Source organism: Zootoca vivipara, chromosome 6 (assembly GCF_963506605.1).
Source record: "Zootoca vivipara chromosome 6, rZooViv1.1, whole genome shotgun sequence".
NCBI lineage: Eukaryota > Metazoa > Chordata > Lepidosauria > Squamata > Lacertidae > Zootoca > Zootoca vivipara.
Genome location: NC_083281.1, coordinates 81216191 through 81241853, shown reverse-complemented (window position 1 = coordinate 81241853; position 25663 = coordinate 81216191). Strand labels below are relative to the sequence as shown.

Below are 25663 nucleotides of genomic sequence, written 5' to 3'. Positions count from 1 at the left end.
CATGATGGCCACATGACCGGAAACAGTACGCCAGCTCCCTCGGCCAGTAAAGTGAGATGAGCGCTGCAACCCCAGAGTCGTCCGCGACTGGACCTAACGGTCAAGGGTTCCCTTTACCTTTACCTTATGGGAGCTTAAAGTGGTATCATAGCAATTTAAATGTATAGTATGGCTGTAGCCTCAGATTGCCACCGCTTATATATATATCCTGATGTTGTTAATCCCCCTTCTTAGATAATTATGGTCCCTAGCCTTGTTTTGCTTCTGTCCTCGAGTATAATTATTATGAGCCAGGACTGGGGGCGGTGGTGATGGGGACATCATTTGTCCCAAAATATCTGGTTGGGCTTGCTTATATAAACTGACACAGACACCCAAGCGATTGCACAGAGCCCTTCTTTTGTCAGCTGGCCTGCTTCCATTCAGCTGCACCCATGCAGAACGTTACAATCTTCCTACTGGTTCTGGCTTGCGGTAAGCCTACTTTTGTGCTATAGTTCTGTCCTCAGTAGAGCTGAGAGTTCTTTCCAGAACTGTTGTTGTTGTTCTTCGAAAGAGGGGTCTCTGGGATGGGGTCTCTTTGCTTCCACTGTGGTCCCTTGGGATGGTGGCAACTGATGGCAAGCACACGCACACACCCCAACAAGCCCTCAGAGTGGCCTCACTCTGATTTGGCTTCATGGCGATGCAACATCATCCTATGGCATTGCCATCAAGAAACCAGCTTGAGGGCAGTGCATTTTGCTGCCAAATGTGGGAAGAGGAAGAAGGGGAAAAAAATCTGGCAATTGGTATTCAGGGATATACTGCCACTGAATCTGGGTGTTCATGGCTAATACCCCTAGGCAGGAGTTTAAAGCCATCTTCTTTTGCCACTAGGTTACTTCTGGCCTCCAGGCAGGCTCACCAGTCCAAACGCTTTGACTGCTCATGCCACAGCATGCTTGATCTAATTCCCAGTTCTTTCATGGACAGGCTCAACTCTCAGTTCAGGCCTGGGCAAGCAGCAGCCTTAGGACTACGTGTGTGTGTGTGTGTGTGTGTGTGTGTGTGTGTGTGAGAGAGAGAGAGAGAGAGAGAGAGAGAGAGAGAGAGAGAGGGAGGAAGGGGTGGCAAAGGGAGGAAAAGGAGGTGGCTTTGGCCCTACCTACTGCCAACAAGTGGCTGAGAATGGTTTACCTCTGAGGGAAGGTGGCAGCAGGGGGAAAGGTATCCCACATCAACTCCCTTGCCTTTTTTCGATCCGTGCCCCCTGCTCCCTGTCTCTTTGCTCTTCCCTCCAAACAAGACCCTGTTGCTCTTTCAGGAGCCACTCTGGTGACCGGCCTTGCCTCCCAGTTTAATGAGATGATTCAGATGAGCACCGTCACCTACAGCCTGGCCAACTTCACCAACTACGGCTGCCACTGTGGGGCAGGGACTCAAGGCTTCCCCGTGGACGCCATCGACAGGTGAGGCTCACCTGAGATTGCCAGTCATTGCTCACCTCTTGGGCTGTCATCATTCTCTTACAGTTCAGGGGTTTTACAAGTCACGGGAGTCTCAAGAACAGGGATGGGGGACCTCCATATTTGAGTGTCTTTCCCATACAAAGAAATCCTTGCATGCACCAAACTAACATATCTGGGAGGAAGTGTCTTGCTTAGCCTCTCTGAGATGCTTGCTTTCTACAGACAAGGAGCTTGTTTCATGAGGAGGATAATTCAAATAAACTGCCTCCACCTGCATTATGATATGAACCAGTCCCAGCAGGTCTTTACCACAGACACTTTCAGTGGTAGAGCATCTGCTTTGCATGCAGAAGGTGCCAGGATCGATCCCCGGCATCTTCAGGTAGGGCTGAGGGAGACTCCTGCTTGAATGTGCTGTCATCATAAACATGCTGTGTGATACTGGGGAAATATCATGGGCCGCCGGAGACCATGGTTGTGGCCGCCATCTTAGTTTTTCCAAACTAAGCCCATTGTGGGCAAAAAAATTAAAAAAATAAAATACACGGCAGTTACCATTTTTAAATATCAGATGCACTTTAACAACAACAACAATCCACAGTGCTCCAGAACAAAAGAAGTCCCAGGATGTTGAGTTCTGAAAAAACTAAGATGGCGTCAGAATGGGCCCGATTCATAGCAATTCCTTGCTCTTTCGTTTTCACGTCACACCCAGGTGCTGCCACAGCCACGACTGCTGCTACAACAAGGCCGAGATGTTCGGTTGCAGCCCAAGCACCCACTCATACAGGTTCTACGCCCAGAGGGATAAAATTAAATGTGGTGAGTTGGTCCAGCATCAAGCCAGAAGAGCTGGTTCAAATATTTTCTATTTCCGTTCCCCTGGCTCAGAGCACCCCTCTTTGCGGAAAACGATGCTGAGGTACCACCTTTCTCCTCTCTCTGCAGTCAAGTCTCGGGACCGGTGCGAGAAGCTCGTATGCGAATGTGACCAAAAAGCGGCCAGCTGCTTCCGGAAGCATCTCTTTGCCTATAACCTCCAGTTCAAGAATCACCCAGCGGGCAACTGCAGGGCACAGCGGCCATTTTGTTGAGCCGCATTTTTAACGGGAAGCAGAACCGGAGGACATAGCTGCCAAGTTATCCCTTTTTTTAAGGGATTTTCCCTTATGCTGAATAGGCTTCCTCGTGAGAAAAGGGAAAACTTGGCAGCTATGCCGGAGGATATCCCTCTCAGCGGCATGTAGGGGGTTAGATTCAAGGGGGAGCCTGGCCCACCTGGTTATTATAAAGGGTTGGCTCAGCCTATATTATTATTTTGGGGTTCTTAGCATTGTGTTAGGTTAATTGAAAGCAACAGAAGCATGTAGAAAATTAAGTTGCAGTTTATGTTCCCTCTATTTTAGTTGAAGCAAAGGTTCGTGGGTTGTATCTAAGCCCTACTCAGAGCAGACCCACTGAAATTAATGGATCTTGGTTAGTCATGCCCAGTAAACTTCAGTGGGTCTACTCTGAGTAGGGCAGACATTGGGCACAACCTAAGGTAAATCTGTTGGGTTGTATTTGGAGTAGACCCACAGAAATTAGCAAACCTAAATTAGCTATATACATTGTTTTCAATAGGTCTGCTCTGAGTAGGACCAGCATTGGATACAATATCTCCCTCTGTACTCCATTGAAGAGACTACCGCCAGGCTGTTTTTGTTCTCTATTTTGCTTGACTTGTCTCATAGCCCGGGTGCTTAATCCTGATGGAGATTGTGCCTCATATCTTAGGGTGCTCTTCTTTTTGCACTAGAACTGCATCCCTGGTCTGCTTTCCCCCGCAAGAATTTACCTACCAAGTGGAAACACAGACCATTTTCCTGACTGGATGTCATAAAACCCTTTCGAAACTGCAATAGTAATAATATGCATTTGAGTCAAATAAAATATTATCGGTATCTCCATGTTGTTTGCTTGTGTGGACTCGCAACCGTGTGCATGAGCAGCACAGTGAACCCAGATGTGGCACAAAAAGGGAGGGAAACGGCCCTAAAAGAGTACACAAATGGCAAAAATGGTGCAAAAATAGCGTCTAGCAATCCCATGAGCCTTTGCAAGCGCAACCATGAAAGCTTTTGCAATGACATTTGAGGCCTGTGGAGAGTTGAGGTTTGGAGCGAACAATTGTGGTGGAGTTTGGTGGATTTTTGTTTTTGAAGGGCTTTTCATTCCCAACCCTACCAGGAGATGTCGGGGATTGAACCTGGGACCTTCTGCGCAGGCAGCATGGTGGGCATAGCTGCCAAGTCTCCCGTTTTCCACTGGAAACCCGCTTATTTTAAACCGTTTCCCGCTGGCAGCCCGGATTGGAAAAAATCCCGTAAATCCCCCGGATTTCCTATCTGCAGGGGAGACTCCAGTTTGGGTGCCGGCGCCGCCCAATTTCCGGTGCCCAAACATGAATAGCGCGGCACCGGAAGTCACAACTTCCGGTGCTGCTCCGTCCATGCTTGGGCACCGAAAATCGGGCAGAGCGGCACCAGAAGTTGCTTCTACGCATATCTGGACATGCGTAGAAACAACTTCCAGTGCCGTGCCATTGCTGAGCCTGCATTTTTCAGTGGGAGACTTGGCAGCTATGATGGTTGGGCAGCAATGTTCCCCTGACTTCTGAGCAGCAGAGTCATGGCTGATTATTTGGGGGGAGCGGCACAGTCGTAACTGCAATGTTGGAGTGCGATGTCGCAGCTGCGATGTTGGTGCAGTTGCACTAGTGGGAGGACCAGATTGGGTCAATTGGTGGCCCCCCTCATGCCTCCCTCTCTACCTCCCAGAAAGCCACAGTGACACAGCCAACTGGAGGTCCGATAAGTCTCCGCCTGATCCTACTGCAGACTGTGTGCCTATTTCTTTCTCTGCATATAAATACCTCGGCTCTGCTTTGCCGTTTCTCAGGAACCAACTACTGTACTATATCTGATTTGGCAGCTGGCCCCAAAGCTATAAACGTGTACCCAATAAATATCACTTTATAGCAAGGCCCATGACATAATTTTCTCACCTGTTCAAAGAGGCCTAGATCCGAGAAGCTGACAAGGAAGTCATGCCTAATGTCCCGGGAGAAAAATGTCGCCTGTCTTTATTTATAATCTTGTAAATAAGGTCCATCCGTCCTTCCTGTTTGGACTTCCCTCTTCCCTCCCTTGCAATGCACTCCCCTTCCCTCCCGCCGCAAGCATTTTTAAAAAATACGTTTCTTTTTTGCCCAGAGATATATTACATTTCCAGCATATAAACACACATTTCTATACACGCTCAACAAGAGGCAGTTTGGGCGGCAGAGGCTGTACCAGTACAGGCTCTCTGACAAGTCCGTTATCTATGAAAACAACAGAACATGATTTTTTGAAATAACAACAGCAAGAAGAAGAAGCCATGCTTTAAAAACAGGAACAGGGGACTTATTTTAGGCCTTAAGGCAAGGGAAATCACAGAAAATGGCAAGTAATGGCAGGGGTGGGAATAGATGGCCCTTTGGGTGCTTTCCAGCTCTACAATTCTGTGCTTTTATGAAGTATATTGAGGGCGGGAGGGGGGGGGTGTCTTTGGTGGATTGATGGAGTGCAGTTGGCGGTGAGCCAGGAAGCCCACTCTCCATTTTTAGTTCCCCGCAGTGCTCCTGAATGATGCTATAGAGTGATCTAATTTTCACAGTGAGCAAAATTGATACTTTCCATCCTGCCCCAAGGCTGTAAAAACCAGTTTGCCAAGACACCTAAGGCTAGTGAGATCAAACCTCCAAGGCAATAGCGGGGCAGAAGCAGGACATAGGTGAGCAACCCGTGGCCTGCCTGATGTTGATGGACTACAACTCCCATCAGCCTCAGCCAGCACAAGCAGGGATGATGGGAGTTGCAACCCACCAATAACGCGAAGGCCGCAAATTCACCACATCATCCTTGACTATTTATTGGCTGATGGGAGCTGGAGTTCAGCGAGGTCCGAAATATCTACAAGTTCTCGATCCCTACTTTAAAAAGAAATCCAAACAATTTCATTCCAGGCTGTAAACATGGGCTGGTTACTCTTAGGCTGTGATATCCTCTTTGGAAGTTTTTTTGGGGGAAGGGGATGTAGGGGGAAAGCCATTTGGTAGTGGGATGGTGACCATGGGGAGATGTTGCGATCAACGCAAAGCTGTGTGGGGTGACCAGAGACATTGGGTCGAACTGCTCCCGTTCTGGATGGACCCGATTCAGCCACCGGACGCCCCTGTCCCTTCGGCTTCATCCGCGGCACGTAATCTCGACTCTCCCTCTGGAGTTGGAAGGAACCAGCGTTCTCAGATGGTGTCCGTGGTGGTTTTGAGGGCTATCTGTAGGAGTGGCTGAAGTACAGGCTGCGGCGGTTGAGTTTTTCCGGGTTGTTAGATGCCATGTGAGAAAACTCGCGGAAGATGTCGAGATAGGTGGCATCTCCTGTAGAAGACAGACATAGATACCAAGGATGAGCTGATTACCCTTTCTCTTCAGCGAAATCAGCGTTAACAGGGAGACAAGAAAAGAGGCAGGGAGCGCTGACTTCCGCACATTTAAGGCACATGGCTTCGTCCAAAGAATCCTGCAAACTAGGGCTTGTTTTTTTCCATATTCTAAGAGAACGAGGCGAGTTCTGGCACCTCTTTTTCTAGAAAAATAGCACAGAGCTACCACTCCCAGCTCCCTCAAACTACAGCTCCCAGCAACCTTTGAGGGAAGCCCTGTGTCTTTAATGTGCTTTCTCTAAAGGCTTATTGGCCCAACAATTTTCTAAACGTTTCTTCCATTACATTTTAAAAAAGAAAACAGCAAGCATTTTTACGCATTTTACAAGTGGGAATGGCAACAAGGTGTTGTGGCACATTAGAATGCTCCTGTTCAGGGTTCAAGACTACCAGCCATGCCCCTTTCAGGATACTCCATTCCATCTCCCTTTCTGAATACTCCATTCCATTCTGTTTTCAGCTTTTCCTCCAATTGTTGGATAGCATTAGGTGCTCACTGAGCTTGCTCAGACTCACTGAGGTATTTGGGGGCTGCTCCTCCCCCTGGGGCTGGAGCAGCTAAGTTGTGGCCCTCCAGATGTTGCTGAACTAAAACACCGCTCTCCCTTGAAGTTGCTGTCTGCGGCCAATGGGCGTTGTCGTTTTAGCAGCATCAGGAGGGTCACAGGTTAACCACCTTTTCCTTAGTGCTGGGTTGGAGAACCTCAGGCACAGAGAGCAAATGCAGCCCCTCAGACTTCTCTGTCTGGCCCTTGGGACGCTCCTCAGAGGCCACACCCCTCACAGTTCCTGCTTCACACTGCAAATACAGTCGTACCTTGCTTTTCAAACGCCTTGGGAGTCAAACATTTTGGCTTCTGAACGATTGAAAACCAGAAGTGATTGTTCCAGTTTTTGAACGTTATTTGGAACCCAAACGTCCAACGCAACTTGCATGGTTTCTGATTGGCTGCAGGAACTCCCTGAAGCCAATCGGAAGCTGTGCCTGGGTTCCTGATTCCATTTGACTTCCAAGGTACGTCTGTATTGATGTCCAGCTGGTGTGTGTAGATAATGCCTCTTGCTTGCTTGCCTGGTTGGAGAATAAAAAGTGTTGTGTTCGTGTGTGTAGAAACAAGTCTGAAGTACAGAGGTAACCTTTAGCTGTGCTGCTCCACCCACTTTTGTCTCTGGCCCCTCCCACCTCTGGCATGTGGCCCTTGAAAGATTGCCCAGAGGGGAATGTGGCTAATAATAATATTTTTTTTATTCGTACCCCACCCATCTGACTGGATCGCTCCAGCCACTCTGGGCGGCTTCCATCAGATTCTAAAACATCAAACATTGAAAAACTTCCCTATACTGCCCCCCACCCCTGACTTAGGGGTCCCTGCAATTGCACTGATGCTTTACCCTTGTATGTGGGTGGTACATAAGCAACGGCACTCAGCGCTGAACATCGGAAATAGAGGGAGTGATACAATGTAAATATGTTGGCTGCAGATTTCCAAATAATTACAAGGTGGCTATTTTGCAGGGGGGCTCTGTTCCTGGCCCCCATCTGCATCGGTGGAGCATGCATAAGCTCACCCCACCCTGCCCCATTACGCCCTGATTCTGCGCTGCCCCCTTCCGCCCCCGTTCTGCCCTCTTCCTGGTCCAAAAGGACCCGCACATCGGCAGTCACACATCAATTGGCAGTGCACAAGATGTATTAAAAACAAAGGATACTACCGGTACAAAGGGGGGGGGGACGACAAATGCATGGAATATACCAGGATGTAGACAAAGAAAGAAAGAAAAAATCAGTTTCAGGATCTGTCTTGCTGCACGTACACCCTTAAGGACATTCCTGTATTTCTGGCCAGATGTTTAGTGAACATTTAAAAGATAATTATGGGTGTGCATTTGCTCTAGTCTAGAATGAAAGGGGGGGGGATTGAAACAAATAGTACCCTGTACCTTTATTTTTACTACCACTTAAGAGGACAAGTTTCTCTCCCTCTCTCCTCTCCCTCTCTCCCTCTTCCTCTCTCTCTCTCTCTCTCTCTCCCCATTTGGTACAAATCATAAATTCATTTGGGATTCATTTGGAGCCCTGATTGCTGTGGCCAGGACTTCTTTTCTTTTATTGCCTTTTTTGCCATTTTGCTTGACGCACGCATTTTTGTAAGCCGGTTTCCTGAATACAATTCATTTTTATATATCATCTTCACAAATGTGTGCATTTTCACACACACGCACACACACCCCCCAAATTTTTTTACACATTTTTGTTCACATCATTTGGTTGCCAAACTGCAGCAGAAAGCTCAGGGAAATTTGGGAACGTCGAAGGATAGCTGTGCTTCGGTTTGCATTTTGCTCTGCAAAGTGTGAATTGGGTCAGAAGATCAGATCACCCCTTGGTCTTCTTGATGGTGTATATGAGCGAGCTGTCACATCACATGTGCGGTAAGGTACACGGCCCACACCACTGGATCGGGTCAAAGGTCAACTATACCAGTATTTCCATTAGTGGACAGACAGGGGCCTCTGCTTGTGTGGTGTAGTGGTTAAGCGTGTCAGACTAAAACCCTGGAGACCAGGGAGCAATCACTGTATTTCGGCTGACCTACCTCACAGGGCTGTTGTGAGGATAAACCGAGGGGCGGGGTAGAAGTGTGCGTGCCACCTTGAGCACCTTGGAGGGATATAAATGGGATAAAAGAAGCCAATAAAATTAGAGTATAAAATTTGGGGTGTGTGTGTGTGCAGATTTCAAAGGAGAGCTGTGTTCTGGCTTGTCTGTTGGGTGGTATGAGTTAGGTAGGTTTGCGCTGAAATCTGAATTGAACCAAAACTGACCCCTGCGTTAGAAACTGTGCGTGGTTATCCCACGTGTGATCCAGCTGTGCACTGAAATTTAGAGCATCTTCTGGGGCATCTTTTGAGATTCTGGCCTAGTCCCCTTTGGGGACAGCTCGGACAGCAGCCAGTCCAAGCCAGGAAAAGAGGCGCCTCTTTTCCCAGCTCGGGCTGGCAGCCACCACAGTGTGCAGAGCAGCCTGAACCCCCAAACCCAGACATTTCCTTTAAAATGTAAAAATCTGCCCAGGTGGGCATGTTGGCCCCTCAAAAGAGGACATGTCCGGGTTTTCCTGGACGTATGGCAGGCCTATCAGTGTTGTTCTCCGGGCAAAAGTTGCCTTCCTCCCAAAACTTCCTGCCATTCAATAAGCAGAGTGGCAAGAAGCAGGAGGAAATGGAAGCTTTAGCTTGGGAAACGATGGAGGGTTTTTGTTTTGTTTTCTTTTGTTTCCTCACATTCTGATCCTCTCAGGGCTACTGAGCACACAGCTGATCACCCAGTGGATAAACTTGGTATGTACTTTTCAAAAGATTCTTCCAGGGTGTTATTTTCAGCAAGCTGCCAGCCTTTGACCCAGTGTCCTTTTTTTCTAGGAAACTGCTTGGAAGAACACAGGGAGGGAGATCTTCTGGCGACAGAAACTGATGTCAAAGAGCCAGCCCAAATGTGCAGAGAACTGGAAGCTGCTGGTTGATGCAGGTCACATCCAGGCTCCTCTCCAAACTATAAGCCAACATTTACCAACTGGTCACTTTTCTGTGCTGTGGGTGTATAACCCAAGTTTAAAGTGTCAGCCGTTAGGTATCTCTCCCTTCCTCCCTGGAGTTGGAATATTCACATCCCAGATGCCCAAGGACCCAAGACACCTGAATTCCTATAGGCCAGACCTCCCCTGGAGTACTGTGTCCAGTTCTGGGCACCACAGTTCAGGAAGGATACTGGCAAGCTGGAACGTGTCCAGATGAGGGCAACCAAAATGGTCAAAGGCCTGGAAACGATGCCTTATGAGGAACGGCTTAGGGAGCTCGGTATGTTTAGCCTGGAGAAGAGAAGGTTAAGGGGTGATATGATAGCCATGTTCAAATATATAAAAGGATGTCATAAAGAGGAGGGAGAAAGGTTGTTTTCTGCTGCTCCAGAGAAGCAGACATGGAGCAATGGATTCAAACTACAAGAAAGAAGATTCCACCTAAACATTAGGAAGAACTTCCTGACAGTAAGAGCTGTTCGGCAGTGGAATTTGCTACCAATGAGTCTCCTTCTTTGGAGGTCTTTAAGCAGAGGCTTGACAGGCATATGTCAAGAATGCTTTGATGGTGTTTCCTGCTTGGCAGGGGGTTGGACTGGCCCTTGTGGTTTCTTCCAACTCTATGATTCTATGATTCTTGGGACTATTACATTTCCCAGGGACTATTACATTTCCCAGGAATGCAATCCAAGCTGGAGAAGAATTGTGTCAGATGTGTAACCCTTTAAGAAGTCAGTAATTAGGCTTCTCTCCCTCCCTCTCTGATGTTGGAATCACTGCAATATTCATATCCTAGCTGCCAGAGAATCTGAGGCATGTGGTTTTTTTCCTGAATACCTGAGTTTCTATGGACTCTGGTTCTGTGGGAACATTATGTTTCCCAGGGCCCCTGGCTCCTGAAATGCTGTTTCCCATGAATGCAATCCAAGTTGGAGAGTTGGAGAAGAATTGTGTCGGATGTGTAACCCTCTAAGAAGTCAGTAATTAGGCTTCTCTCCCTCCCTCTCTGATGTTGGAATCACTGCAATATTCATATCCCAGCTGCCAGAGAATCTGAGGCATGTGGTTTTTCCCTGAATACCTGAGTTTCTATGGGCTCAGGTTTTGTGGGAACATTATGCTTCCCAGGGCCCCTGGCTCCTGAAATGCTATTTCTCAGGAATGCAATCTGAGCCAGAGATGATGATGATGATAATAATAATAATAATAATAATAATAATAATAATAATTAATAATATTTATTTGTACTGCACCCATCCGGCTGGGTTTCCCCAGCCACTCTGGGCGGCTTCCAACAAAGATTAAAATACTTTAATAGAGAATAATTGTGCTGGATTCAGCATACTTGTAAGCATTATGAATGCAATGAAGTTGTACTCCGCACCTGGTAATTACGAGTACCTATAGCATCATTTCTCTGCTTCTGCCAAAACTAAAACTCTAAGCTCTGTGATGCAAGAGTCTGCCTTGTTACCCTGCAAAGCACTTTGTATCTTGATCGCACCCTACAAAGACATCAACTGGATAATAAGTAATACATGCACACATTTGACTTAGTACATGGCTATCTGTAGCCAAGTATTTTCCCTTGCCAAGTTCAAGCACACCTGTGCAAAAATTCTGGTGGACAGCCGGTATCAGCCTAACAAGAACAACTGGTAGGGATTGGCAAATCTATCCTTTTGCGTTTCTCTCTGCGTCTCGTTTCCAAGTTCAGTTATTCATATTTCTACATTGGTGTGTCATTGGTATTGCATTACATAATGTCTTCATGGAAATTTGTCAGCAGTTTTGAGCGAACGTCTCCTAATACACATACTTTTGTGTGCAATTTTGCAGAACATACGCATTTTTGCAAAAGAGCTTCCTCTAACCTGATGCACTTTCATGAACTGTTTTTACTAATATATATGGTTTCTTTCAATGCACACTTTACCTTAGTATATGCCTTTGTGTACATAGGACTTGGCTGAAGAACTACGGTACATTGCAAAATTCAGAGACAAGCAAATTTTGAAGGATGGTTGTGTTCTGGTTCACATATTCTTTGCGAAAGTGCAAATCAGGTGTGCTGACCTTCAGATGCAAAATGAACTAGGCTTCTTCCCCCATCCCCATTGAACAGTTACAGCCAAGTTTTGATTACGTATCTTCCAAAAGCAACAGAATAATGCCAACTCTGCAGTCCTTTGGATGAAAAATGCAGGGAGGGAAATTATTATTTTTTTAAAAAAAATAACATTTTGGGCAGCCCCTGTACTCCATGGTGAGTTAGAATTAACGGAACTGCCGAAGAAGGAGTGAACTGCAGTTGTTATGCCACTAGGGTGACACAAGCAGACAAATCTAGTCTCTGATCTAAACCCCTGAACTCATGATTTGGGTTCCTAAACCTGAACATTGGGAGCCAACATGACATAAGGAGGAGCTGTAGCTCAGTGGCAGAAGGTGCAGAAGCTCAACTTTGCATGCAGAAAGTCCCAAGTTTGATCCCTTGTATCTCCAGGTAGGGCTGCTGCCATTCAGCAAGATGGGTTGGTGGTCTGACTCGCAGTATAAGGCAGCTTCCTATGGTCCCATGTCTCAAGGGATGGGCAGTAGTTCATTGGTAGCACATCTGCTTTGCATGCAGGAAGTCTCAGGTTCAATCCCTGGCATCTCCTGGTGGGGCAGGGAATGCCCTCTGCCTGAAACTCCAATAAACTGCTGCTGATCAAGTGTAGAATAGGGGCAGCCAATGCTGGTGTTGGGGACTACAAACCCCATCAGCCCCAGTCACTAATTTGTTGCCCTGCTCACATTCTTAGCTTGTCAATAGCCTCCTTAGACCAGAAGTGGACATCTTATTCTGACCAAACAGGATGATTTAATTACTTCTTATGATATGGACATGGTGGGTGATAGCCAACTAAGTTTTACTCACAGAAGACCCATTGAAATTAATTGGCGTAATTTAGTTGTCTCCTTCATTAATTTCTGTGGATCTACTCTGAGTGAGACTTAGTTGCTACCCACCTCAGAGACATAGCTGCCAAGTTTTCGCTTTTCTCGCGAGGAAGCCTATTCAGCATAAGGGAAAATCCCTGTAAAAAAGGGATAACTTGGCAGCTATGCTCAGAGAAGACTCATTGAAATGAGTGTCCATGACTTCAGTCCATTAATTTGAATGGGTCATCTCTGAATAGGACTTAGTGGGCTATAACTCTATAGCAGGCATAGGCAAACTCGGCCCTCCAGGTGTCTTGGGACTACAACTCCCATCATCCCTAGCTAACAGGACCAGCGGTCAGGGATGGTGGGAGTTGTAGTCCCCAAACATCTGGAGGGCCGAGTTTGCCTATGCCTGCTCTATACTTGATGCAGAGTAGCGTCAACAATTGTGACTGATGTCTAATGTGTGGTCTACTAAAAACCACTAGACCAGGGATGAGCAACCTGTGGCCTTCCACTTGTTCTCCTAGCCCCGCATCACCACTGACCATTGGCTATGCTGCCTGGGTTGATGGGAACTGTAGTCCAAAATATTTAGAGAACAGATGGGGAACAATTGCCCTGTGGGTGCCGTGGAAATACATCACCCTTGACTCTTGGCCATGCTGGCTGGGGCAAGTCCAGCAATGTTTGCAGGGCGACTGGTTCTCCACCCCTGGCTTAAATAATTTCCACATGAGCTGCTGCGAAGCCAGGCATCGTTCTTCCTATGTTTGTGCATCTGATTTCCCCCCTCCCTAAATGCAGAACTTTACCCATTTATCCATAATGAAACTCATTTCGTTATGTTTTAGCTCAGTTCTCCATCCTGTCGGGATTTATCTGTAGCTCAGTGGTACAGCATCTTGCTTCACCCAGGTTCAACTCCCAATGGCATCTTCAATTAAGGGCCGGGAATGTTCCTTGCCTGACACCCTGGGGAGCCATTGCTGGTCAGTGTAGGCCAGGCATCCCCAAACTTCGGCCCTCCAGATGTTTTGGACTACAATTCCCATCTTCCCCGACCACTGGTCCTGTTAGCTAGGGATCATGGGAGTTGTAGGCCAAAACATCTGGAGGGCCGCAGTTTGGGGATGCCTGGTGTAGGCAGACCAATGATCTGGTTCAGTATAAGGCAGCTTTCTGTGTTCCTACGATCGTTATGTTGACCATCCTAAATTAACAAGGAGAGGGAGGCAGGTGACGTGAACTCATCACTAATGGGGCTAATTCAAGGGGGTCTTCTTTACCACCCCACTTAAAGAGTAGCAAGAGGGGTTGTGTTTGTGTGTGAATATAGTGCCCTAGATTTTGGCAGGGGTGGGGGGGTGGGGGTCCCAAAGCTCATAGAGTTAATATAGAAAACAGAAGCAAGACAACATAAATAACAAGAGGCGAAGGAAGAAGAGGTAAAAGATTTTACTCTAGATTTTTATTAACAGTGTTTCAAGAGACGGGAGAAGGAAGGGGTAGAGAGGGGGGGTCAATAAGACACCAGAGCAGCAGAATTTCTGTGGGGTATTCTCAGTTGTGTGTGTGCATGTGTGTGTTGATGTTTTTTTTTTCTTTCCTGGTTAAAACCATATAAAGATAAATAACATACAGAAGTGTTGGGATTTTTCCATAGGTAGACTCAGTCGAGGCCGAGCAGGCAAAAGTGAGAAAAAACAGGAAGAGGTAATTTTTTTAATTAAAAAACAAACAAACAAGCCAGTGTTACAAAGATTGTACTGAAAAGCAAGTTGAAGTGATAAGAGGAATGGTTAATGTGCTGAAACGTTATTTACAGAGAGTGTTTCATGTCCCAGATGACTACTTCCTCCCCCCCCCCATTGTTTCCTGTTGATATTAGAGCTTCAACTAGCAACTTCAAGCTGTTCTCAATACAGAGTGAAAGGTTTTGCAGATCTCATCTCCCACCCACATCTCTGAAATGGTGAGATCCAAGAAGGATGCCACCCCATGATTTTGCTGATCACACGGTTCAGACCTGGCACAGCAAAGCAACAGCGGTTTCAACCTTCTCCAATGCTATTTAAATAGGAAGTGATTAAAGCCCCAGATGTCTTGATTTGAATGTGGGTCCTAATTTTATAAAACAAAAGTTTCTTCTGAAGGAAGGAGGGGTCCAGCATTGCACAGAAGCACCCTGTGTGCTTTCTGGGTATATGTGGAGTCCTAGAAAGACCAGGGTCATATAAGGTCAAAACAGATGGGGGTCTGCGCTGGAGGGGGTGTGTGTCTCCTAACAACTCTCAGCATCCTTAACAAACTACAATTCCCAGGATTCTTGTGGGCATATGCGATATGCCTATGGCTTTTCAGCTTCCAATGATTGGCAGTTTGCATTGTGAAGGTGAACAATCTGGGCTGTGCTCTCTTTCACAGCTTGCCTTTGTACTAGGGGGAATTGACGTTCTTTTCTTGCCAATGGCGCTGAGCTTTCTAACCTTCTAGTTCTTCCATTGATAGTGGTTGTCAAAGAGCACCCCCATGTGGTAAACACACATATTTCGAGCACGGAAAATTAACGTTCGCCGGAACGTTACGGTAGTTGGAGTTTCTCCACTGGGAGCTGCGGTGGACCTCTTACACCCTAAAAGGGCTCTTCTGGCTCAATGCTCATCAGCACATCACATTCCTAAGGAAACAGCACTCGGTATTTTACGTTCTCGTCCAATATTTGTGTTTCTCCTTTCCCTGCAATGCTCCACAAATCTTTTCCCCAGTTCGCAGCACACACCTTTCCCCCAGCTACTCCAAACACCTCTGCACGCCATCCACTGAACGCCAAGCCACATGCGTTTGTCATGAGTGTTCGCCAACAAGGACGTCTCCAGATGTGGTGGGCTACCACTCTTACCAGCCCCCACCTATCACGGCTAGGGGTCAAGGATGAGAGTTGTAGTCCACATCCGGAGGGTATATTGGCAGCTGCCAAGCTAAGCAATTGCTAACCATAAATCCAATTTGCCTTTGGACTGCAGCAACGACGCTCCATTTTGGTCTCTTTTCCCTGCCCACTACTTGTTCACATTTCTTGTCTTCCACCTTAATATCAACTACTCGTCTCATTCGCCCAATGAGTCAGCCCCTCTAATAGTGAACCCAGTTGGCAAATCCCGACACCGGGAAAGCAACATATAGAAATGTGAACCGGGCTGTAACAGTCACATGACAGACTGCAAAGAATCCTGGGAGTTGTAGTTCTCTAAGGAAGGGAAGAAGGCCTCTAATGGAGAAAGCTTAGCATCCTCCCCTGAAGCTCGCTGCTAGGAATGGGTGGCTTCTCTCTCTTTCTCATTTTCCCAATCTTAAATCCGGTTTGCTCATCGGTTTGTATTATTATTATTATTATTATTATTATTATTATTATTATTATTTAAAAAATAACCCTCCCCAAAATTTGCCAGCATTTTAGTGCAAATTTCTCCTGACATACACACTTTTTGTATGTGATTTTTCCTAATATATAATGCATTTTTGTATTTTATTTTCGTTGATGCATTTTTAGCGCACTTTCTCCTAATATTCACATTTTTTCGTTGGAGAACAGCACCACAAGATTCAAAGAAGTGTGAATTGCAAAGGATAGCTGCGTTTTGGTTTGCCCATTGTTTTGGTGTGTGTGAATTAGGGAGTTGCCGTATTCAAGCATGAGCTGAACCTAATTTCTCCCTTATCTCTACTCACTTCCCAGGAGTCTTTGCAGGAAGCCAGGACCATTAAAGAGGAATTAAATTGATGCAATATTACAGTGCTGATGCACTCTCTGCCTCTGCCTTATTTCTACCCTCTCCCAGGGAACAATAGTCAGCTGGGGAGGGAATATGGCTGTGAAGGAGAGTTTTGCTTTGAGTGGGAAAGGGGTGCTACTTTCTTCACAAAGGCAACTTTGCAGTTGCAATTGGATTTTGTAATCCAGTGTGCGATTCAACACTTTAAAAGAGTGGGGAGCGAAGGAGATCTGACGCATTTCAAATAGGGTTATAGAGAATACAATAAAAATATTTCCATATTGGAAGGGAAAGGCCATACAAGCCAAACCTTGCAATGTTATACCTAGTTCTTTGTTGCAAAGTAACCGGGAATTATGTACACTTCCCCCCTAACGTCCCTCTCTTCCAGCTCCGAACACACACATCTCGTCCATGCTGTTCCAGAATCCCCATCAACCAATGGAAGAGATTTGTGAAAGTCCAACGTTCATCCTAATGAAAGCATATAAGAGGGCCGGATTCAGACTAAACGAGTTGAGCTCAGATGCCACTGAAATCAAGTGGGGCAACTTAGCTGTAACACCTCAAGCCCCATTGCTTTCAATGAGAACAAAGTTCATCTAACTTACAGCTGCAATCCTATGCATGCTTACGCAGAAGTAGGGCCCACTATGTTAAATGGAGCTTACTCCCAGGCAAGCGGGTCTAGGATTGCAACCTTTGCCCAGATCCAGCCCAGAAACTTGCTTTAGAGGTCTTCGAAAACTACCAGGCTTCTGATGCTTTGAGAGCCATCTTCCAAAAACAGAGCAAAGAGGGTCGATAGAAAGCGATCTGAGCAGGTGGTGTGGAAAGGCAAATTTGCTGGATTTTCTTTTTTTAAAAAAACAACAACTCCCTAGCAACTGTACAAAAGAAAGGAAAAATCTGACGTTGAAATACAGCCAAACTGTATTGAATGAAGGTAAGGGGGCAGGGAGAAAGTAATTGCACACGCCCTTGGGGGCTTCCTCAGTAATAAATTAAATACTTAAACAATGTCACCCATTTTAAAAAGACAGCACAGTATTCCATAACAAAAAGAACATTAACATCTTTCTTTTTTTTTAAAAAAAAGAACCCAATACTGCTAAGTAGGAAAAGTGCACATAGCTGATTTTATACATTGAATCTTAAATGTAGGTACTAATGCATCATAAATAGATAAAACACCTTGTCAGGCATGCAACCCTTTGCAAGCCCCTACGACCGCCACTACCTCAGGATTTAAACCGTGGCTTTCTTGTCTGCATCCACAATTTAAAAATATGGCAGCGGCCTAGAGGGCTGGTGGCAAGGAGAGGGAAGGGGAAAAAAATCTGTACTCCACTTCAATGGGTGGGTTGGGGCGCCTCCATGGGGTCATGGTGTCCAGCAGCTAAGGAGGGGTGAATTTGTCACTTTCAGTTTCTCTCCATTTCCCAAGCTTTCAGTTACGTTTTCCACATTTCCACATCAGTTTGCAATTAAAGAAAATGGTCCCCGTGAAAATCTATCATTATTTCAGTGCAATTTTTCAGTGTGGAAAAATTGTAGGTATACTAATGCATTCCAAACAGATAAAACGCCATCTCGCCTAATATACACGTTTTTGCAAAGCGATTTTCCCAAATAGAATGCAATTTTTTGGTAAGTTATCACTAATACAGTATGTGCATTATTAAGCACCCTTAAGTACTGTATATGCTTTTTTTGGGGGGGGAGGGAGTACACATTACATGGTTGGAGAACTGCATTGCAAAAGCACAGATTTCAATGGCTGCGTTTCAGTTTGCATATTGTTTCGGAAAGCGGGGGAATCAGGTAGGACTGACTTCAAATGTCAAACGCAAGCAAAATCAAATTTCGCTCCCGTCCCAAGTTGCCGCACCTCCATACAAATATATGGTTATATAAGAAATGATTCCCCCAATGCATGTTTGGTATACAGGCAGGTCTGAAAAGGTCTGACGATAGCTGAACACACACCTTTCCTGGGGCAGTTCATGCAATCATGAAATTAATTGACACAAACAGATGTTTCTGGGGGGATTTCAATGTGGTTCGCTCCCACAAGAAGTAGTGATGGCCACCAGCCTGGATGACTTAGACAAATTCTTTTGAACTACTGTAATGTCCACAGAGTTCTTTTCATCTCTGATCTAATAGTTGGGGGCAGTAGTGTGGTAGGGTTGTAGATAAAGACCTAAGAAGGCCAGGGGCCCATCTAATCCAGCATGCTGCTCTCACAGTGGCCAACCAGATGCCTCTAAGAAGCCCCCAAGCAGGATCTGATTGCAACAACACTTCCTCCACCTAAGATCAAAGCAACTGGCATTATGCACAGGTATACTGTCTTCAACAATGGAGGTTCAGCATAGCCATTATAGCCAGTAGCCAGCGATAGCACGAATCTATGTCTGTGATAGCCATCCAAGTTGGTAGTCACCACCGTCGGATGGTACAATGAAAATTTTGGGTCTGACTCACTGCTCCAGCCATGAAGCTCAGGGACAAAACGCTTGTGGCCGACTGTATTTTATCTTGGTTTAACCTCCCTCACAGGGTAGTTGTGGTGAGGATAAGAACAGGATGACTCACTCGATTCCAAGGTATGCCGACTTGAATTTCTGAGTGCAAAGATGGGATCCAAAAATGACTGGCTGATAATGCTCAGGGCCTTAGCTGCCAAGTATCCCGTTTTTCGCGGGAAACCCCCAGATTTTAATCCGTTTCCCGCTGTTCTCTTGAATGGAGAAAAATCCCGGAAATCCCCTGGATTTCCTACCATTTTGGGTGCCCATGTGTGGGCACCAGAAATCAGGCAGAGTGGCACCAGAAGTCGCTTCTACGCATGCCCGGCAGCCATCTTGGTGGTGGCTGCATGGCAGCGGCAGTCATGGCCGTCGCCATACAGCCACCACCAAGATGGCCACCGGGCATACGTAGAAGCAACTTCCGGTGCCGCTGTGCCCGATTTATGATGCCCACACATGGGAAGAGCGGCCCCGGAAGTTGCTTCTACGCAACTTCCGGTGCCGCGCCGCTGCTGATCCTGCATTTTTCAGCCGGAGACTTGGCAGGTATGCTCAGGGCAAGTTGGCTTCCTGGCTTTTACCAAGATATAGAAGAGAAGGATGGAACTTGCTATTCCTTTAAGAGGAGTGAGGGAATCATAGAACCGTAGAAATGTAGAGCTGGAAGGGACCCAACGGGTCATCTAGTCCAGCCCCTGCAATGCAGGAATCACATCGAAAGAATCCCTGACAGATGGTCACTCAACTCCTGTTTGCAAACCTCTAAGGAATGAGAGTCTGCCACCTGCCGAGGGAGTCAATTCCACTGTTGAACAGCTCTTTCTGCCAGAAATGAGAATGACTCATTTCTGCTGGGGGCGGAATGGGTAAGAAAATGAGAAGAATGGGCTCCCTAATTCCCATGTGCCCATTACTATAGGTTTTACTCAGAGGTTGCTCAGAGAAGTGCATTGCAAGCACAGCATCTGAGTCAATATTGTGGGATGTGTGATTCAGCAGAGGGAGCTGGCTTGAGGAGGAGGAGGGTGGGGGAAGAATGAAGGAAAGAGAAAAAGAGAGAGTATTTGATGTATTCTTCGTCACATCAGTCACCAGGGGTTGCCTCACGGCAGAGAGAGGCAGCTAAGCAGATGAACTGCATCACCCAGGCTGACCTGAGGTCACAGAAGGTGAGGCAAAAGGCAGGAGAACCATGGGGCCGACCTGAGCAGGAATGTTGTGCCGAGGTCTGGGGCATGAGGAAGAGGGTGGGGCTTCTGGGAGAGTCACAAGGCTGTCAGAGAGGAAGGGCTGTAGCTCAGTGTCAATGCATCTGGCCATGTTATTCCTTTGTTCCCCTGTCCTAGGGGAAGGGCTGTGGCTCAGTCGCAGAGAATCTGCCTTGTGTGCAGGAGGTCCCAGGTTCAATCCCTGCCATCTCCAGGTAAAGGAGAAGTGAAGGGCAAGAAGTTACAGGGAACCAGGCAGAGGGCCTTCTCCATAGTGGTGCCTGCCCTGTGGAACTTCCTCCCATCAGATGTCAAACAAATAAACAACTGCACAACTTGCCAAAGGCATCGGAAGACAGTCCTGTATTGGGAAATTTTAAATAGTTGATGTTATGCTATGTTTTCATTATGCTGGGTATAAATAAATTATTATTATTATTATTATTATTTAAGGTGAAAGGGAGCCCTTTCTGAACTCCTAGAGAGTCTTTGCCTGTCTGATGCAGTACAAAGCAGCTTCCTAGGTTAGGCTGTAGGGGCCAGAACCGCAGAGAGCAATTGGCATCCAGGAACCCTGGTGGCTTTGGAGCAGGCATCCCCAAACTGCGGCCCTCCAAATGTTTTGGCCTACAACTCCCATCATCCCTAGCTAACAGGACCAGTGGTCAGGGATGATGGGAATTGCAGTCCAAAACATCTGGAGGGCCGAGGTTTGGGGATGCCTGCTTTAGAGCGTGCGTGAGAGGATTTGGGTGCAAGCTTGGTACTGTATTTGAACATCAGCCCTTGTGGAAGGTAACAGAATATCTCAGGAATGGCCAGGCCTGGTGGAAAAACTGGGAACATGTACTTGCCCTCCCTACTTTCTTAAAGCCCTAATGAAAAATTGCCAGCCTTAAAAGTGTGATTTTCTCCTAAAATACACATCCTTGCATGCAGTTCCACCTCAATGTATGCACTGTGGGAAACTGCCCTGCCTAGTTTGTAGAAGTGCAAATTTCAAAGCATGGCTGTGTTTCGGTTCAAATTTAGTGGGAGTCACCTTCCAGGACATAGTCCATTCGGATTTCTCTCCCCTCACTCCAAGCTTCAAAGCTTACACTTTCGCCTCCCCTGCCCCAAATCTTCCCAAAAAACTCTCGAGTGAGAATTGCATGCATCTGTAGCCTTTTGCACCACCCCAAGAGACTGGTCTCTCAGTGGAGACCACTGGGAAAGTGTTAGCAGATGCAAAATTATCTGCCTCAGCTCCTTAAGCAGGTGTATATGAGGTTGGCAGGGAGGAGGGCCATCTAGGCAGGAGATGGGATGGGAGATGTACCTGATGCACCAATGGAGAGGATGGAGAGAGAGAGACAACCAGCACAATTTGCTCGCTCCCCCGCAAGCCACCTAACCCTTGAACAGGAGGTAATGACACTGGGAACATGGTAGGATTCTTTCGCTTTGGGGAGGACAACTTCCCCTACCGCCCCAAGGCAGTGCCTGGGCCAGCCGCTGCTTCATATTTTACACATGACCGTCAAGAGAAGTTATCCTACTCCTAAGCCTAAAGTAAAATCCCGGTCTGTCTCCTGACAGAGACCATTAAAAAAAAAAAACACCACCAACCCAAGAGTTACTTGGGAGAGTAAGAACAGGTCCTGCTCCAGAAAAAAGCATAATAAATAACCTAACCCTCCCCACCCCACCCCACCCCACCCTGTCCCACTCCGCCCCACCCCAAACATCCCGTATCCCAGAATCCAAGAAATCTGGAACTGCTGAGCCCTCTGCGGACATGCATCAGGGAGAGGAAGAATCACAGTCTTTGTAAGGGCGAGCATGCAAAGGAGAAATCCTCTTTCTCTGGAATTGTTAAGTAGGAAATCCATCATGATTTAGGAATATAAACCCACCCACCCCCTTATGTGCTCCAGTTAATTGTTGCCTCGGAAGGCTAGCTAGGAGTGACTTTACAATTCTCCCTGGGTGTGTGTCTGTTTTTTTTGTCTTCCTAAAAAAAAATCAAAAATCAAAAACTCATCGCCGGCGATGAGCATCTTCTTCCAAGCCTCACCACTTTTGGTAAGTCTACAGGTGAAGACTGATGTAATATCTGAAAGGTGAAGACAGATGTACTATCTCAAGAGAAATTGTGGTTGGTGTTTGTTACTCCTGTATTCGCAAGAATGGGTGCAAAGTTAGCTGTCTGTTTTTCCTCTACTCCATGACCTTCAGGAAGGTTGCACACCTTGTGGGCCATTTAAGAAAAAAATTGAGGCACACTTTACAAAATAATAATAACAATAATCACCCTGTACACAGAGAGTTAGCACATCAGGAAGAAAGTTGGGCTAGAAACCACACTGACATGCTAGTCTTCCTTGTGCAGGGCATTTGTTTTGATATGGAGAAAAATTCCATTACATGAGTCCCCATCTACCACCAGGAGTGGTACAGCCCAGACACAAGTTAACAACCGCAGTGAGAACTGGGCCAAAGTCATTTTGCAGTATGACTAACAACTGGTCACCCTTAATTTATTCATTCATACCACCGATCCTCTATAAAGAGGCATTTAAAAGAAAAAAAAACAGTTACAAAACTGCCTTTTGCACCAGGACTGGAGGCATCTCATTCACAACGCAGATAGTAGCCAACTGATGCCACCCACAACTGATTTTTATTTTATTTTATTGGCCAGAAAGGGGCAGCATTCTCCCTGCCTCACCCTCAGAGTCTGACCCTGAAAAAGAGATGAGGGTACAATTTGCACCAAACATAGGTTGCATCCAACTAAATCCTAGCCAGAGTGGGCCCACTGGAATTAATAGACCTAAATTAGTTGTGCCTGTTCAATCCAATAGATGTACTCTGAGTAAGACCAACAGTGAACATAACCCACGGCGACGATGCTTCCGCGCTCTTCTCATGTATGTTACATTTGCCTTCGCCCTTCAAGGATCGCGTCCTCATCTTGGAAGCGGCTGAGTTATGGCTTTGACCAGCTAAGCTTACCTCCCTGTTAAATATTCCGTACACACACAGGAAAAAACCCCACCTCAAAACAAAACAAAGCAAAAACCAGAGGAAGCCTTTGCCAGCATTAACCTGAGAGCATGTAAGGTGGGCAGCCATGCCTCTCAATCCAAAGAACTCTAGCACATGCAAAAAGGGCACAGCAAACAGACCTGCCGATCGCCCCACCAAACCCCCATCAACACCTGCTCTGTACCTTAAGTGGGCCAGGAATTTGCATTTCCAGCCCAAACCAACTGGCTGAGCTTTTCATATGTGTGTGTGTGATCGGCATTCCAAACCATCTGAAAGACACATCACAGGTTGATGGCTAATGCCACTGGGAAGAGCAAGAGGAGAGAGAGAGAGAGAGAGAGAGAGAGAGAGAGAGAGAGAGAGAGAGAGAGAGGAATATGCCCCTTTCAAGTCCCAAATATCGGCTCCCTTTTCACCTATATATACAATTCCCTCTTCTCTCTGCAAAAGTGTCTCTCCTCCGAATCGATTTCTGGCAATGGGGGTTTAAAAATAGCAATCAAACTATTGGAAAAGTGGGTAAGAGGTGCGCTCTTACACTCTTAGGGCTGACCCACACCATGCACTTTAAGCACAAGGCTCCTCCCCAAATAATCTCGGGAACTGTAGTTGATCCCTCAAAGAGCTACACTCCCTAACACCCTCAAACAAGCTACAGTTCCCAGGGTTCTTCAGGGAAAAGCTGTGTGCTTTTAATCTGCATTAAAAGGTACTTTGTGGTGTGGACACGATCCTGCAAAGCTCACAAGGCAGAACGGGTGTTCCGGCCCTGATCCATCCACTTCCAAAGTTTGCGTACCTTAAAAATCAGAACCCTCCCCACTTCTGGGACCAGAGGTGAAATTTTTACACATATATTTCATTTTAAGGGTTCTTTGCCCATATCCCCTCTCTCAGTGTCTCTCTCTATCTCTCTTCCTCCTTCTGCGTGGCCATCGGGGCACACCCACGCATGGGCTATTGGAATGGAAAACTTCCATCAGCAAGCCCCCCGCCCCCCAGTTGCCAAACATCCCCCCTCCCCCCACCACAAGACATGTCTACAGTTTTGTTTTGTTTCCTTCTTTCCTGGGCTCAGTCAGCATCCTTAAATTTCGACCCAAAGGAGGAAGAGGAGGAGGAGGAGGAGGCATCAGGGTTGCGGGAGTCGTCACTAACACTCATCTATGTTAAGGCTGATGAACTCCTGTATACACTTCCTGTACTGGAGCTCTGTGGGGCTGTTGTTCGGATATTGACCTGGATGACCAAACGGGCCCTCGGCTTCTCGCATCTCTTCGTTCATTCGAGCCAGACGCAGCCTGGAGGAGGAGGAGGAGGAGGAGGAGGAGGAGGAGGAGGGAAGGTCTGCTTAGCCATATAAAATAACACATGAACAAATCGTGTGTAAATGTAGACTTGCCGTGGACAAATTTATCAATATTTTCAATTCATTTTTATAAGCACTGTATTAGGTTAAATGCAGGTTAATTACAATAACGACCTTCTAATGTTTGCAAGTTCTGGGCTTTTTTGAGGGGGGGGGATAGTATATGGGTGTCATTTCTTTTTCTTCTTCTTTACTTTTCTTGTTCACTGTTTCTGCAACCCTGGCCTAGACTGCTTGGGCTTTTAAAGGGTCGAGACTTGCAGTAAGCCAGTGCATTGCAGGGGGCTGGGCTAGATGACCCTCATGGTCCCTCCCAACTCAACAATTCTATGATCAGATCCAGGGGGAAGGCTCTGACGTGGCAGAGGGGCCCTACTTACAAGGTAACAATGTCCGCATTAGCAGCCTGGACCGCGATGCTCAGAGGGTCCTGCCCATCCTCGTCAACCGCGTGCTGGTTGGCTCCTCTCTTTAGGAACAAGCAGACCTGGCTGCCAAACGTAAAAAAGAGAGAGAGAGAGAGTGAGCAAGAGAGACAAGAGATTTCGGCGAAAAATCACAGCCAACCTTAGGAGACTGAGGCTGCAATCCTATTAAGGGTGGACGAACAAGTCATTTCCCATCTATCTCAGTTTCTCATTCTTCCAATGTTAAGTTGTGTTCTCCACATTTCCACATCAGTGTGTGATTGCTATTATTGTTTAAAGTCCTCACGGAAACTCACTAGCATTTTAGTGCCTATTTCTCCTCATTTTTGCAATGTGGTTTCTCCTTAAAATAATGCCTTTCTGTACATTAGGTTAACCAATACGTGTACATTTCTATGTACATTTGAACCTCGTATATGCAGTGTGTGAGTAAAGTTTCTGAATCAGAAGCAGCAGTGAAGTTTAATGGTTGGAGTGTTGGACTATGGCCTGGGAGACCAGGGTTCAAATCCCCACAAGGCCATGAAGCCTTGGGGCCAGTCGCTCCCTCTCAGCCTAACCCACCTCACAAGGTTTTTGCTGTAGGGAGTGAATGAGGAGGGGGAGAACCATGTAGGCCACCTAGGAGACAAGGGTGGGCTGTGAATGCAATAAAATAAATACATAAATAATATTTATATTAGTAAGTGATCATTTTCCGCACAAACCACCTTTGTCTTTAAGTCAAATACTTAATTAAAACCCACAAAAGTCACATATGAACTTCCCCCCACCTGACTCAGACTTTTAGGAATCGAACGGGCTAGGCACTAAGCATTGAT

The 25663-nt window shown here is 46.5% G+C and overlaps 2 protein-coding genes across 2 annotated transcripts in view; one reads left to right on the top strand and one right to left on the bottom strand.

Moving 5' to 3' along the window:
* The first annotated feature begins 308 nt into the window (after window positions 1–308).
* Window positions 309–2568, top strand: LOC118087869 (phospholipase A2 homolog otoconin-22). Its single transcript, XM_035120925.2, has 4 exons — window positions 309–474; window positions 1307–1451; window positions 2167–2273; window positions 2400–2568. The coding sequence occupies exons 1-4, from the start codon at window positions 435–437 to the stop codon at window positions 2543–2545; spliced, it is 438 nt and encodes a 145-aa protein (XP_034976816.2). The 5' UTR covers window positions 309–434; the 3' UTR covers window positions 2546–2568.
* Window positions 2569–4668: 2100 nt separating this feature from the next.
* Window positions 4669–25663, bottom strand: part of ACAP3 (ArfGAP with coiled-coil, ankyrin repeat and PH domains 3) — a 149107-nt gene continuing 128112 nt past the window's right edge. The window contains exons 24-26 of the mRNA XM_035117469.2: window positions 24795–24905; window positions 24285–24346; window positions 4669–5914 (exon numbers count right to left, since the gene is read on the bottom strand). Of these exons, the coding sequence (XP_034973360.1) occupies window positions 5808–5914; window positions 24285–24346; window positions 24795–24905 (280 nt within the window). The 3' untranslated portion in view covers window positions 4669–5807. The remainder of the gene's footprint in view (window positions 5915–24284; window positions 24347–24794; window positions 24906–25663) is intronic.

Excerpts from the sequence above, each read along its gene's own strand:
- LOC118087869 (XM_035120925.2), top strand. The coding sequence starts at position 435 with ATGCAGAACGTTACAATCTTCCTACTGGTTCTGGCTTGCG. Across the intron at positions 475-1,306 it reads CCTACTGGTTCTGGCTTGCG|GAGCCACTCTGGTGACCGGC; the intron begins GTAAGCCTACTT and ends TTGCTCTTTCAG. Across the intron at positions 1,452-2,166 it reads CCCGTGGACGCCATCGACAG|GTGCTGCCACAGCCACGACT; the intron begins GTGAGGCTCACC and ends CGTCACACCCAG.